This window comes from Pteronotus mesoamericanus, unplaced genomic scaffold (genome assembly GCF_021234165.1).
Source record: "Pteronotus mesoamericanus isolate MK-2021 breed Mesoamerican mustached bat unplaced genomic scaffold, CSHL_Meso_final contig_74, whole genome shotgun sequence".
In the NCBI taxonomy this organism is placed as follows: domain Eukaryota; kingdom Metazoa; phylum Chordata; class Mammalia; order Chiroptera; family Mormoopidae; genus Pteronotus; species Pteronotus mesoamericanus.
In genome coordinates, this window is record NW_026555247.1 from 5,399,874 (window position 1) to 5,414,880 (window position 15,007).

At 34.5% G+C, this 15,007-nt stretch overlaps 1 protein-coding gene across 1 annotated transcript in view; it reads left to right on the forward strand.

The window, feature by feature from the left end:
- Positions 1–15,007, forward strand: part of MIB1 (MIB E3 ubiquitin protein ligase 1) — a 135,534-nt gene that overhangs the window by 67,552 nt on the left and 52,975 nt on the right. The window contains exons 11-12 of the mRNA XM_054583439.1: positions 4,586–4,783; positions 8,976–9,127. Coding sequence (XP_054439414.1) covers positions 4,586–4,783; positions 8,976–9,127 — 350 coding nt within the window. The remainder of the gene's footprint in view (positions 1–4,585; positions 4,784–8,975; positions 9,128–15,007) is intronic.

Sequence of the window (15,007 nt, forward strand, 5' to 3'; positions counted from 1 at the left end):
AGATAGATGTTGATGATGATTGCACACAATATGAATGTGCTTAATATCACTGAACTGTACACTTAGAAATGGTTAACATGGTAAATTTTCTGTTATTTGTATTGCACCAAAATAAATAAAATTATTTAAAAACCTGATCGTTATTAAGGCATATTAAAGATTCAATTCAACACCCATGTTGGTTCTTAGCACTTAATAGGCACTGTGGTACATCCTAGGAATAAAGATGATTAAGATACGATAGCCTCCAAGAAGCTCATAATTCAGTAAAAATGACAAAGTTGGTGACAAATAATTATACTATAGTGTGATAAGTGAGAAATAATAGGAAAGATAAATTATTTTTGTTAGAGTCATGGGGAGTTTCATAGGAGGAGTTGCCTGAGCTGTTTTAAAGGGTGCCTGTCCTCAAGCCAATGAGGTGATAAATAAATATTGAACTCTTGCAAGAGCTTATGAACATATGGGGTCAAATGAGTTGATAAGTAGAATTTTATAGCTGAAGGAACTAAGGCATTGGATGAGTCTGCAATGGCCCACAGAAATGGGCTTTAAAAGAAGTTTGTTCTTGAATGGAGAGCCCAAAAATAAATCCATGCCTATATGGTTAATTAGTATTTGACAAAGGAGGTAAGAATATATACACAATTGGGTAAAGAAAGTCTATTCAATAAGTGTGTTGGGACTATTGGACAGATGCATCTTATATCTAGAAACGAGATCATTTTATACCGTATAAAGTGTAAGTTCAAGATGGAGTAAAGCAATAAATGTAAGACTCAAAATCAAAATTTCTAAAGAAAACATAGGCAGTAAAATCTCTGTCATTTCTCTAAGTAGTATTTTTTTTTCTGATATATCTCCCTGGGCAAGGGAAATAAAGGAACAAATAAACAAATGGGACTACATCAAACTAAAAAGTTTTCGCTTAGCAAAAGAAACCATCAACAAAACAGACAACACACTAAATGGGAAAACATATTCACCAATGATACATTTGATAAAGAGTTAATATCCAAAATTTATAAGAAACTCATACAACTCAAAACCAGAAAAAAACCTAAATAATCCAATTTAAAAATGGGCAGAGGACCCAAATAGACACTTCTCCAAAGAGAATATATAGATGAAATAGACATATAAAACGATGCTCAGTTGCATTAATCATCAGAGAAATGTAAATTAAAACCCCAATGAGCTATCACCTCTCATGTGTCGGAATGGCTATTATCAATAAATCAACAAACAACAAGTGTTGGCAAGGATGTGGAGAAGAGGGAGCCCTCATGCACTGTTGGTGGGAATGCAGACTGGTGCAGCCACTACGGAAAACAGTATGGAGGGCCCTCAAAAAACTAAAAATGGAGTTGCATTTTGACCCAGTGATTCCACCTCTGGGTATATGTCTGAAGAAACCCAAAACATTAATTTGAAAAGATGTGTGCCCCGCTATGTTCATTGCAGCATTATTTACAATAGCCAAGCTATGGAAGCAACCCAAGTGCCCATCAAAAGATGAGTGAGTAAAAAAGTGGCGGTATCAATATACAATAGAATATCAACTCTAAAAGTGAATGAAATTTTATTTTTGTGATAGTATGGATTGGCCTAGTAGGTATTATGCTAAGTGAAATAAGCCAGAGGAAGACAAATAACATGATTTATATGTGGAATCTAACGAACAAAATAAACAAAATAGATAACTGACTCACAGATACAAATAACAGACTGATGGTTGCAATAGGCAGGGGGGTTTGGGGGACTCAGGGAAAAAGTAAAGGGATTGAAAAGTACAGATTGATAGTTACAAAATAGTCATGGGGATGTAAAGTACAGCATAGGGAGTATAGTTGGTAATACTGTAATAACTATGTATGGTGCAAGTTGAGTACTCGAAATGTCTGGGGAACACTTTATGTAAAGTATATGATTGTCTAATCAGTATGCTGTACACCTGAAAACTAATACAAAGAAATAGTACGTATATACTGTAATTGAAAATAAAGTTTTTAAAAAAAGTTTTGTTCTCTACATAGTAGAGTTACGGTAAAGAGTTTTAACCATAAATTTTGTGTTTTGTGGAGAGGATTTTGTCTGTGGTGTGAAGAGTACATCGGGTAAGAATAAAGTGGAGGCAGGGTGAGCTACAGCAATAAGTCAGGTGAGTGAGAATGAAGGCCTGAATGAATTAGTGGTAGAATAGGAGAAGAGACAATAAATATGAGCATAACTTAAGTAAAAACCATAGAATTTAGTGCTTGTATACAGGGGCTCAGGGAAAGGAGGAAGCAGGTAAGCAGACCTACAGATACTGGTTTTGTTAAACTTATGGCCTGTGGTTCTATCAGCTAAGATGGGGAAGACTGGAACAAGAACAGTATTTTGGAGGGTTGAGAGGAAAGAGAACAGGGCAAGAGGTAGAACCAAGATGAGCTTTAGATTTAATTTGAGCCCCTTTACTAGTCCTTTTAGGTAATCTTAGAAGGTCAGCTATAACTTATTTGGTGCCAGTATCAGAGACAGAATAAGGAGCTATATGTTTTAGGTGTATTTGGAATACTTATGATAAATTCAGAAGAAAGACAACAAAATCTGTAAGTTAAGGTCTTTGTACAACTTAAGTTTTCTAAACTAGAAGGAAAACCTGTAAATAAATTGAATTGTTTCCTAATATGTGTGTGTGTTTTCCAAATTCTTTACATTTTTATTTGTATTTTCTTTTGAAATATATATATTCATATATATATTCAGAGCTATATATTGAGATATATTCTCTTGTATATGAGAAATCATATATAAGGGTTTTAAATTCTTTAGTTTTTATACATAAATTGTTGATAGCACCTGCATAAAAGTTTCTGTAGCAGTTTCTAACAACCAGAAATATATGGTACAGTTCATAAATAGTTACTGTTTTTATTCAGTGAGTGTTAGTGGATTGATTTTCTTTTTAATGGAAGGAGTACCAATAGGTAGACTTAAAAATTGCAACAGAAAATCAATCCAGATTGGAGGATAGTAAGATTTTAAATCTAAGATCCTGAACTATTGAAATAGGTTGCTAGAAAAGTATAAAAACAATTTTTTGTAAGAAACATCTTTATTTTTTTCTGAGATATTTGAATACAACGATGCTCAGAAGCATAAGTATTGAATCTTAAATCTTTCATGTGGTATTTGCCAGTTTCTTTATATTCAAAATAGACAGGTCACAAAAACTCCTAACCTGGTTTAGCTGGAATGTTAGTAAAGTAGAAGTACTCTCGAGTCGTGGTTTGCTACCTTTTCAAGAACAGTTGTCAAATCTTTGTGAACTTCTACATGAGCAGTTTTTATTTTTAATATCTGCTTGAGAAAAAAATGCAAAGACCAGAAACTATTTTCAGTTCAGCAACTGTGTTGAATGAACTGTGTATTTGTTTTAAATGTATTTAATCACAGCAGTACTTAATCTGTGTTAACTTTGAAAAGTAGTTTAAATAATGCCACGTAATAGATTTTCAAATGGAAAAGTAGTTCAAATAATGCCAAATAATAGACTCTCAAATGATTTGCAAAAATTAGTTCACCAGTGGCCAGAATCATGGGTTGGGAACAACTAGAGAAAAACTTAGAGCTTGCTTACTTGGTGTTACAATTTGAGTATGGAATAAAAACAGTAAATGCCCTTGTAAGACCCTTCTCCATCTGCGTCTAGTAGTATAATGAGACTTCTTTCTGGTATGGGCTGTGTGAGTGTGTAATCTTCACGTAACTTTTTTTCTCTTTTAAAAAGTTAGTACATTTGAAAAAAAAGTAAGCAATTGGGTCTTTGTTTACCTCTCATCTACTTAGGAATGTGCCTGTTGTGGAAGGTGAGGCATACCTACTAGATTTCCTCTGAAGTAGTTTTGGAATTTTTGATGTATGAAGTTAGGCTGGTTTGTGTTTCATTTTTATGTGTTAAAGTGGTACTTAATTTTTTTTCTCTTCTTGAATATACAGAAAAGTGTATGCTCACCAGCTGGAGATAGACAGTGTTAACATGTTGATATATTTCTCCCCTCAGAGCTAATTGAGATCACATTGTTTGGCATTCTTCTTTTTAAAATCACCCAACTAATTTTAGTGTAACTTTTATGTCCTTAAAAAGTGTTTGTAAAATTTTTAAATGGAAGAAAAGTTTATATAGTTGTGTTAGCATTCCTAAGATTGGCTTACTGTCATGGCTCATAAATTAAGAGTAATGAAGAATTGAACTACTTCTGATATGACTATTGGTCCAATATATGTCTGATAGAATATACATGGGTAGGCAAAGGTAGGTTTACAATTGTAATATAAATAATATAATAATTAATAAATAATATAAGTAATGCATTTTTGCATACTCACAATTGTAAACCTACTTTTACCCACCCTAGTATTGATCCAGGATTCATTTATTTTCGGAGTTAATCACTAATCAAGTGAATTTGTAGTTATTTTATTGGCTCCATTTTATTTTCTTTTCTCCCATCAGTTTGGTTCTTGATGAATTAATAGCTTCAAGCTTTATTTTTTCCCTAAAATATTCACTAATTCAGATTTTAATGCTGATGTTTAGGACAAAGATGGTGATAGAGCTGTTCACCATGCAGCTTTTGGAGATGAAGGTGCTGTTATAGAAGTGCTACATCGAGGCAGTGCTGATTTGAATGCTCGCAACAAACGCAGGCAGACACCACTTCATATTGCTGTCAATAAAGGTCATCTTCAAGTTGTGAAGACTTTATTGGATTTTGGCTGTCATCCCAGTCTTCAGGTAACACCTTTAAAGAAATATATTCTGTAGTTATTGCTAGGATCTTATAGGGAAGTACTAGCTTCAATGGTAAGCACTCCTTCGTTAGTGTTTTTTTCAATACGATTAGTCATAACAAGTGATACCAAAGGTATAGAATGTAATAAAATTGGTAGCTGTTCCTTCTTAGAAAAATGCCTCTTTAAGAAAGTGTCAAGTAGAGTGGTTTTATATTGAGGAGTGAGAATAGGGATTTCCTTGTAAAAATATCAATTTTGAATTGATTGGATTTAACTTGTTGATTATGACATTGGGCTTCAGCAGCTTAAAGAAGTGTAATAGGCTTCATTTCATAACAGTTGCTTCATAGCTATCTAAATTATTTTAGTTGTAGCCTTATTTAAGTGTTTTGGTCATTAGAAGTCATTAGTCTTAGAAGATTTTCTGTTTTGGAAAATGTATACTGTTTTAGGGTTTATTTATTATAGTAGAACCTAATTTTTGAAGCAAGGGTCACCTAAGAAATGATTATTCCCATCCAAAATTTTAGCAACCAGATGAATTAAACTGGATTGGTTTTAGAGCACCAGTGAAGAACAGGAGTAATTGGACTGTGGGTTTGAGAAGAATTGAAAGAATCAGAGAACTCTGGTTCAGATAGATGGTTATCACAGACTAATATTTCCAAGATACAGCCATTTTAGAACTGACAGCTTCTAAATGGATGGCAGGATTAGAGGAAAGGTGGGGCATAGGGAGGTGACAATCTGTTGAAGGAATGTGAATTTATTTATTTATTTTTTCCCCGAACCCCCACCCCCACTCAGTTCCTGTCCTTGGGTCGCACGTGTAAGTTCTTTGGCTCCTTCCTTTCCTATGCTATTTTTTTTTAAATATATATTTTATTGATTATGCTATTACAGTTGTCCCATTTTTACCCCCCTTTATTCCCTTCCACTCTGCACCCCTTTCCCACCCAGCATTCTGCCCACCCCCTTAGTTCATGTCTATGGGTAGTACATATAAGTTCTTTGGCTTTTCCATTTCCTATACTATTCTTAATTTCCCCCCGTCTATATTGTAGCTACTATTTATGCTTATTCCCTGTACCTTTTCCCCCATTCTTCCCTCTCCATCTCCCCTCTGATCTCCATTTCTGTGATTTTGTTCCTGTTCTAATTGTTTGCTTAGTTTGTTTTTGTTTGTTTTTGTTTGTTTTTGTTTTAGGTTCAGTTGTGGATAGTTGTGAGTTTGTTGTCATTCTACTGTTCATAGTTTTTGATCTTCTTCTTTTTCTTAGATAATATTTTAGATAACATCCCTTTAACATTTCATATAATAAGGGCTTGGTGATGATTAACTCCTTTAACTTGACCTTATCTGGGAAGCACTTTATCTGCCCTTCCATTCTAAATGATATCTTTGCTGGATAGAGTAATCTTGGATATAGGTCCTTGCCTTTCATGACTTTAAATACTTCTTGCCAGCCCCTTCTTGCCTGCAAGGTTTCTTTTGAAAAGTCAGATGATAGTCTTATGGGCACTCCATTGTGGGTAACTGTCTCTTTTCTCTTGCTGCTTTTAAGATTCTCTCCTTATCTTTACTCTTGGGTAATGTAATTATGATATGCCTTGGTATGTGCTTCCTTGGGTCCAACTTCTTTGGGACTCTCTGAGCTCCCTGGACTTCCTGGAAGTCTATTTCCTTGGCCATATTGGGGAAGTTCTCCTTCATAGTTTTTTTCAAATAAGTTTTCAATTTCTTGCTCTTCCTCTTCTTCTTCTGGCACTCCTGTGATTCAGATGTTGGAATGTTTAAAGTTGCCCTAGAGGTTCCTAAGCCTCTCCTCATTTTATTGAATTCTTGTTTCTTCATTTTGTTCCAGTTGAATGTTTGTCTCTTCCTTCTGCTCCCAGTCGTTGATTTGAGTCCCGGTTTCCTTCCCTTCACTGTTGGTTCCCTGTATACTTTAATTTCATTTTGCATAGCCTTCACTTTTTCTTCCATTTTGTGGCCATACTCAAACATTTCTGTGAGCATCTTGATTACCAGTGTTTTGAACTGTGCATCTGATGGGTTGGCTATCTCTTGGCTTAGTTCTATTTTTGGAGCTTTGGTCTGTTCTTTCATTTGGGCCATAGTTCTTTGTCTCAGCGTGCTATTATGTTGGATGAGGCAGAGCCTTAGATATTCACCAGGGTGGGGCAACCCAGGTTGCTGTGTTGTGATACTGTATGTGGGGGAGGGGTCGGAAAAGGAACAATGCCCTTCGCTTGCTGGCTTTCAGTCACTTCCCCTGCTACCCACAGGCAAATTGGGCCCTTCTGGTGCTGATTCCCGGGTGAGTGGGTTTGTATATGTTCTGAGACCCTGTTGATCTCTCCAGTGAACTCCCCTGAGAGGCTGGGAGTTTCTCCCACTGCTGCAACCCCCACAAGTGTTCAGAGCCAGAGTTTTTGAGGCTTGCTTTTCCTGCACTGGAACCCTGGGTTGTACAGTCTGTCTCGCTCCCCAGCTGTTCCTCCTGGTTTATTTGCATGCAAATGTGGGAGTGCCCCTCTGTCAGCTGCTGCCTTACCTGCCCAGTCCTTTAGGTGCAGCCCTGCCGCCCATGCTTTCTGCCCCAGCTGCCCATCTTTACCCCTTCTACCCATCTCTTCCCCTCCTACCTATCTGGATGAATGTTTCGTCTTAACTCCTTGGCTGTTGGACTTCCATACAGTTCGATTTTCTGGAAGTTCTGGTTATTTTTTGTTTTTAAATTCGTTGTTGTCTTTCTTTTGGTTGTGCGAGGAGGCAAAGTGTATCTACCTAAGCCTCCATCTTGGCAGAAAGTCGGAATGTGAATTTGTACCTGTTGACTTTTATTGTCTTAAATGGGAGGGAAAATTATTTGATGAGAGTGGAGAGTGGAGAGTGGTCAGTATAAAAAGGGCAATTGAGAAGAGTATGGATGAAGATTTGGGATAGCTATTGTGGGGATGAAAAGGCAGAACAGATGACAGCTTGTAGAAGTTTATTCCAACCAGATTTAAGAGCCCATCTCAAATTGGAGGCTATGACTTTTTAGAGCCCTAGGAAGATAGAAGGTGGAATGTTGGACTGAATTTATTCTAGGAATTTCTTATGTGGGTGGATTATGCCTGGGATTGGCAAAATTTCTGTGAAAGGCCAGGTAATATTTTTGGGTTTCATATGATTTCTGTTATAATTATCCCATGCTACCACAGTAGTGTGAAAGTAGACATAGATGATACATAAATGAATGTGTGTGGCTGTGTGAATAAAACTGTTTACAAAAATAGGGGGAAGGCTGGATTTGGCAAGCATGATATATGCCATAGGTTGGGCTATATGTGGCTTTACTGAAAATAGTATTTATGAAACTGTGAAATAAATGAAGTCTAAATTACCCATTTACGGAGATGACTGATAATGAATAACAACTTACTGCTAAATCAGTTGATTAATGAAGAAAGTAATCAGCTTGAAGAAACGGTAGACTGAGACTGCCAAATATTCTTTTACATTTGTTTTCACTTTGAGTTAACTAGTCTCTTTCCTGCCCATTGAAAATGTTTAGAGTAATGATTTCAGCTGTGACTCCACAGTATATTCAGCTGGGGGGCTCTTAAAACCTACTGATGCCTGGGTCCCACCCCCAGAGGTTCTGGGTTAGTTGGTGTGAAGAACAGCTTGGGTGTCAGGATTTTAAGAGCTTCCCAGCAGATTCTAAAGTTCAGCCAGAGCTGAGAACCACTGACTTTTAAAAATTCATTGCTATGGGTTTTGGAAACTGCTGTTGGTTTGGTATGGAGTTTCAGAGTACAACAATTAATGGTAGGAATATGATATGGCAGGCCATTTTAAACTAATGAATTTTTTGAGCCACTTTTCCACCTCATTTATTTTTGTTACTCAATTATTTTGAGGGTATTTAATTTCTTTGATTTTATTTTCCCTTTTCTTTGGAAAGCTACAGCATGTTTATTATCTTTAACATCTAGACTGAGTATAAGTTTATTTACCATAATGCTATTTCTTGCTACAGTTCTTAAATTTAACACAAAGGTATGTCTTACTGATGGTTGTTGGATGTGGCCTCTGTTTTTGTTCCTTCGTTTAATAATTCATTTATAAGTATTAATAATTACATGTGATAACTGATTGAAAAAGAACTAATGAAAATCTTTTTAAACTTAAAAAAAAAAAGGATTCTGAAGGTGATACACCACTTCATGATGCAATAAGTAAGAAACGTGATGATATCCTGGCAGTTCTTCTGGAAGCTGGAGCAGATGTTACCATTACAAACAATAATGGATTTAATGCTCTACACCATGCTGCACTAAGAGGAAATCCCAGGTAAAGATGCCACTTTTCACCGTTTTATATGTAATTTTTTTTTACGATTTATATTTTTCTGCCACCTAAATTGTTTTTTTTAAAGATTTTAATTATTTATTTTTAGAGAGTGCGAAAGGGAAGGAGAAAGAGAGGGAGAGAAACATCAATGTGTGGTTGCCTCTTGTGTGCTCCCTTCTTGGGGCCTGGCCCTCAACCCAGGCATGTGTCCTAGACTGGGAATCGAACCGGTGACCCTTTGGTTTGCAGGCTGTCACTCAGTCCACTGAGCCACACCAGGGCTTTATATGCAATTTAAAAATATTTTTCTGTTGCTGGTTCTCTTTTTCTGATACTGATAAGAAAATAATTTTGGCTTATTTTAGTATTTTAAATCATTTTGTTTTTATAGCTTTTTTAGGATCAACTCTAGAGGGTTAGCATAGAGAACAAAAGGATTTTATTGGTACTGCTTGTCAGTACCCATAACAAGGGGTATATAATGTAGGATGAAATAAATGACTGTTTTAGATTATGTTTTGATTTATTTTTTTTCAAATTACAAATATTCAAACACTTTGTCTTTTAGCATTCTGATGGAGACAAAATAGTATTATGTGTTCTCTGCCTCTCAGATGGAAGACAGCAATGATGATATCATCAAATGCCAGTCCTTTACTAAGTGGTTATATGTATTGTCTCATTATAATTCTTTAAAAGACTTTTATTTATATATTTTTAGAGAGAAAGGGGAAGGGCGGGAGGAAGAGAGAGAGAGAGAAGTATAGGATGTGCGAGATATACATCAATCAGTTGGCTCTTGCACTCCCTACCTGGGAACCTGGCCCGCAACCTGGGCATGTGCCCTGACTGGGAATTGAACTGGTGACCTTTTGGTTCATGGGCTGGCGCTCAATCCAGTGAGCCACACCCGCCAGGGCTCATTTTAATTCTTTGAACAGCCTTTTGAGGCAGGTGTTAATATCCTCATTTTATAGAGGATAGATATAAGGCTTTAAAGACATGAATTTATTTATTCAAGATCAGGCACTGACTAGTGGAGCAGCTAGAACTTGAATAAGGTCTATCTGACTTTGGACTCATAGCTCTTCACCACTTTATATTATGTTTTTCTTTATTATGGGCTATATGTGAGGCAGGACTGAAACATGGACAGTGAATCATTTAACTGAGAATGTCTTAATATATTGAGTCTCATTGCTGCCTCTTTGATTAGGGTTACTCTGACGACTCTCTCACTAATTCCGAACTTCCAATTAGTTCTGAAGTTTTATGTATTCTACAGGTTTTTCCGGTCCATTCCATTCCTTCTATTTCCATTGCTGTTGACCTAATTAAGTACTGCTCACTTTTTACTTAGACTATTACAGTATCTTTCTAATTTTTCTCCCTGATTTCAGTTTTATCTCTGACCTAACTTTCATACAACTACTAAGTTACCATTCTAAAAATGTAGACCTAATAGCGCCCCTCTGTTTCCAAATCCTTGGTTGCTTTCTCTTGCACATAGAATAAAATCTGTATACCTTGACTTGGCACTGAAACCCATTTCCAGTGTGACCTGAGATCTTTCTAACTATCTCTCACTAAAAAAAAGTCCTGTGCCCACCTTGACCATTAGCTACATTACACTACTCTCCTAAGATTGTCTGCTTTCTTCCTTCATACTTAAGCATTTTTTTTTTTGTGAGGATACCCTTAATCCCTTTTTCATCTTAACCATCTTTCTTCCAGTATTCCTTGATCTCATTATTGAAATTACTTTCTGTTTGCCCTATACTTCCTTGCTCTGTGCTCTTATTTTACTGCACTTATAATCTGCTTTGTGCTGTACCTTAGTATGTGCACTTTTATGTTCCTTTCTGTTCAGGTTGTGGGCACTCAGTCATCTGTATGTTCCCCACAATGCCTTGGCTATAGTAGGGACTCAGTAAATGTTAATTTGACAGTCAGGACAGTGTTACATATCACTAAAGTATATGTGGTTAGATACATAATAAATTCTGTGGAGAATGAGGGGTGGGGGAGGGGGAAGTGGTGGTGGAAAAATAGAGACAAATGTGTTTGAACAATAAAAAAAAGAAAAAAATTCTGTAGAGAAACAGATTAAACAACAATTCAGATTAGACTGGGCAAAAATACTTTATTGAGGAAATTTAGATTAAATATTAAAGATTTTTAAGATAAAATTTAAGAGTTTAGGAAATGAGTAACTTTTAAATATTTTGAATTGTTTTCACTTTATTGGAAGTAGGCATAATATATTTAATAATGCTAAGCCTATATATAGAGGAGAAAATATACTACTTCTGTTTCTTCAGTTATTGAAAATTCTCCTAAACATTTATAACAATGACACTTCCAGACAGATAATTGTTGTCAGGTGACATTTTTAAAAAAGAAAAAAAAATCACTTTCACTTTACAACAAAGTGGTGCTTCAGTGAACACGTCTGCATTATTCCTGTTTGCTTATGGCATTTTATGTAGTTGTGACTCTAGGTTGCCAGATAAAGAGTGTGATTTTAATTAGCCACTGAAAATTATTAGAAAATGACACAACTTATATATCAGTTGTAACTGCAAGTTGGGGTGTTTTGAGTTGTTTTTTCATATTAAGTTTTTTCTTAAAATTCATTTTTCTTTCCTTGTATTGGCCAGTGATGTCATAAAACAGAAGGAACCATTTTTGGTATATTCAGAATTAAAAAAAAAAATCTTTGGCCCTAATACTTATTTGGGAAAACCTGTTATGGTATGTTGTTATTTCCAGAACCTCATGGCTTACTTAGCATTTTTTTAATAAAATACTAAATATGATTAACAAATATGTTAAAATTTTTCTCTTTCTTATAAGCATTTTATGATTTATATAGCTTAATGAATGTGTTACCTTGAATCATAACATTTTAATTTGTTATTTGTAATTTTTGTTTAAGTTGCAGTTATACTTCTTTAGTATACATGGCCTACCTATTAGACTTCATGTATAGTCAGTTTTAATTACATTTGATTGCACTTCAGTTAGTCTAATTCTTAGCTATTTTTGAATTTTTTCTTTTGTTAGAATGTGTGTATTTTTTCTACAGTAAGTTATTTACATCATTTTGAGTATAATTTAATACCAGCACAAATGTTTACTTACAATTGTTTTAATTTATTATGATTAGTAATGTGGAAAAGTTTCCAAGAATTGTATGTGCATTTGTATACATGTGAAATTTAAGTAGCCTTCTATTCCCTAGTTTTGCTTTTAGTTAATAATAATTTGTCAGCAGTAACACAGTAGACTTAATTAATGGATGTGTTTTTCTAAAAGAAAATGTATTTTCCTGGTCATCAAAAATATGTCTAAGTGCCTGATGTTTTTGAAGTATGTACTTTGAAATCTAGATTTCAAAGGTACAGTCAATAGAGATTCCAGATTCCAAAGCTGATTTGGTGTTTCCTCATAATATGACAGTAACTGAAATAAAGACATTAAAGAGAAAAAGAGTTATAAAACATTCTTCCAGAATGGTGGAAAATAACATGTTCTTGTGACGAAGCATTATTTTGGTCATGCTTTGTAAAGTTTGGAGCATTTTACAATGCAGTTACAATATGCTGTTTTAAATTTTATTTTAAGCAGTCTTACACTAAGGACAATGCTGTTTATGTATTCCAATATTTGATGTTATAGAATTGTTTCCTCTAGAGTTTAGCCTTACTATCTTTTTTTTTAAATATACGAGTAAAATTTCAGATTAAATGAAGAGCAGAAAGCATTCCTGTTGTTAAAAGTGAAAACTAAATTTCTTTGGATTAGTGGAATTAATCAGCACATTACTTAGGTACTTTCTGTAAGGATGTTGCATTTTTAGAGTTCACTCAGAGACATGAAAATAAATTAGCAGTATTCTCTGCAGAGCTTTCAAAAACCAACTGATAGGTCTTTTGGAGGCACTGATAACAGTATTATAAATTTACTTTATGTAGAGTTATTTATAAAGTTTTCTCTAATATAAACTGAATGTGAAAAGTAAGAGTAAAATATGAGTGAACCACATGATGTGATATAATTTCAGATTAGCGCTAAGATAACATCACAGGCATTTCTTATTTACTTACCTATTTGTTCCCACAAAGACATGTACTAAATCTTACTGCATATGTGAACAACTCACAGTTTCCCTGTAGAATATTATGATACATTTATTTAACTTTTAAAATTCTGAGGCTGTAAATCAGATTGTTGAATATAGAAAGATTTGATGATCTGGACCATATCTTGGGTGTGTCATGGTTTTCTTATAAACTCTAAACATGCTGAGTGCTATATATAAAAAGCATCTGGGAGACTATCAAATGATAGTATGTCTGTTTTCTCTCCTATGTGTCCATGCCTCTACTCTCAAACACATGTTCCTGGTAATACGTAAATATGTCTAATGTAACTGACCGGTGTAATTAATATAAGCAAGAAGATCTATTATTAACTTGAATGAAGTGATAAGATTTATTTATTGATGCATATACCTTTCTTTGCCCACATTCTTTTAGGGGATGTTCCTCACTTTGAAATAGAGGAGTGATCTGGAGTTGAGGATTGTGTGAACGTGTAGTTTTAAACTACTACTTGCCATCTCAGTAACCCTTCATTTATTGCTGATATGTTTGCCTTTATTTATTAAAGAACATTACATTATCTGTAGTTTTATTGAGTCAGTAAAAAAATTGGAGTGATATTGGATCACTTGTCATTTTCTTCTTCATTTTCTTTCCATTGAAAGAGGCTTGTTGTATGTATTTTTTTGTGAAGGACAAAGAAGACAGAAAGAGTGAGGAGAGTCATAGAATGTTCTTAATAGAAGAGTTCTTCATTTTATAACTGAGGAAATAAGTATGGAAGGGTGACTATCTACATGAGTAAAAGGAAGCAGTGCTTGGCTTCTTTTCTTTTTTGAGGATTAAGAACTTTTGGTTCAGGGTTGGAAGAATTAGATACTGTTTGTCTTCTTCACAAGATATTCTGCAATATCGTCATCTTTTTTACCTTACATATCAATATTTAAGTAAATAGTGGTAAAATTAAATGCTAATTCTGAGGAAGATAGTGATCCAGCGTTTCTAGTGTTATTTCATTTAATGTTATGTTTTTCCTTAATTTAACCATACATCATGTGAACCATAGTATGGCATTCTTATTATGGTTTCACGTTGCTTTTAGGTGATTTTCCCAGGTATTTTTTTCCTCTGAAGGAATTTTTTATTATTATTATTATTATTATTCAGCATAGTTTACATTTCACTACTATTTCTTTTTCAAAGGTTAAGAAATTTAATACCAACAGACCGTAAATAAGTAAAATTATTTTATTTGTAATCCTTGTCATTCACACATTTTTCATAAAGCTTTTTATAAACATTGTTAACCACTAAAAGTCTTACAAGAAGAATTAACAGTAACAATTATTTAAAATTTAAAGCAAAATCTGAATAACTTAAATGAGTTGAAATTAGTTGACATGTCTGATACTCATAAATGAAAACACTGGCTGTCTTGTAGTAATCAATGCATAGCTACAGCTGGTTGAAGGGGACCAAATCCATTGAAGAGGCGATTTGGTTCCATTTTACCAGCTCTAGCAAAGCATTGCAGTGGTGCTAATTTGGGTTCCAAAACAGTTAAATGCTTTTTATTCATAAAATTATGGTTATGGATCTTCCACAAATCTTAGATTCTCATATCAGTACTTCAGTCATTGAATGTAAAATTTTCTATTCTGAAAGCACTTTTGGTACTGTTTCCTGCTCTAAATGTGCAGAAGTCTTTACCCTTTAACATGTTGTTAATGCATTAAGGAATTATCAATGTCATCTTTGTTTTTAGCACATTTAC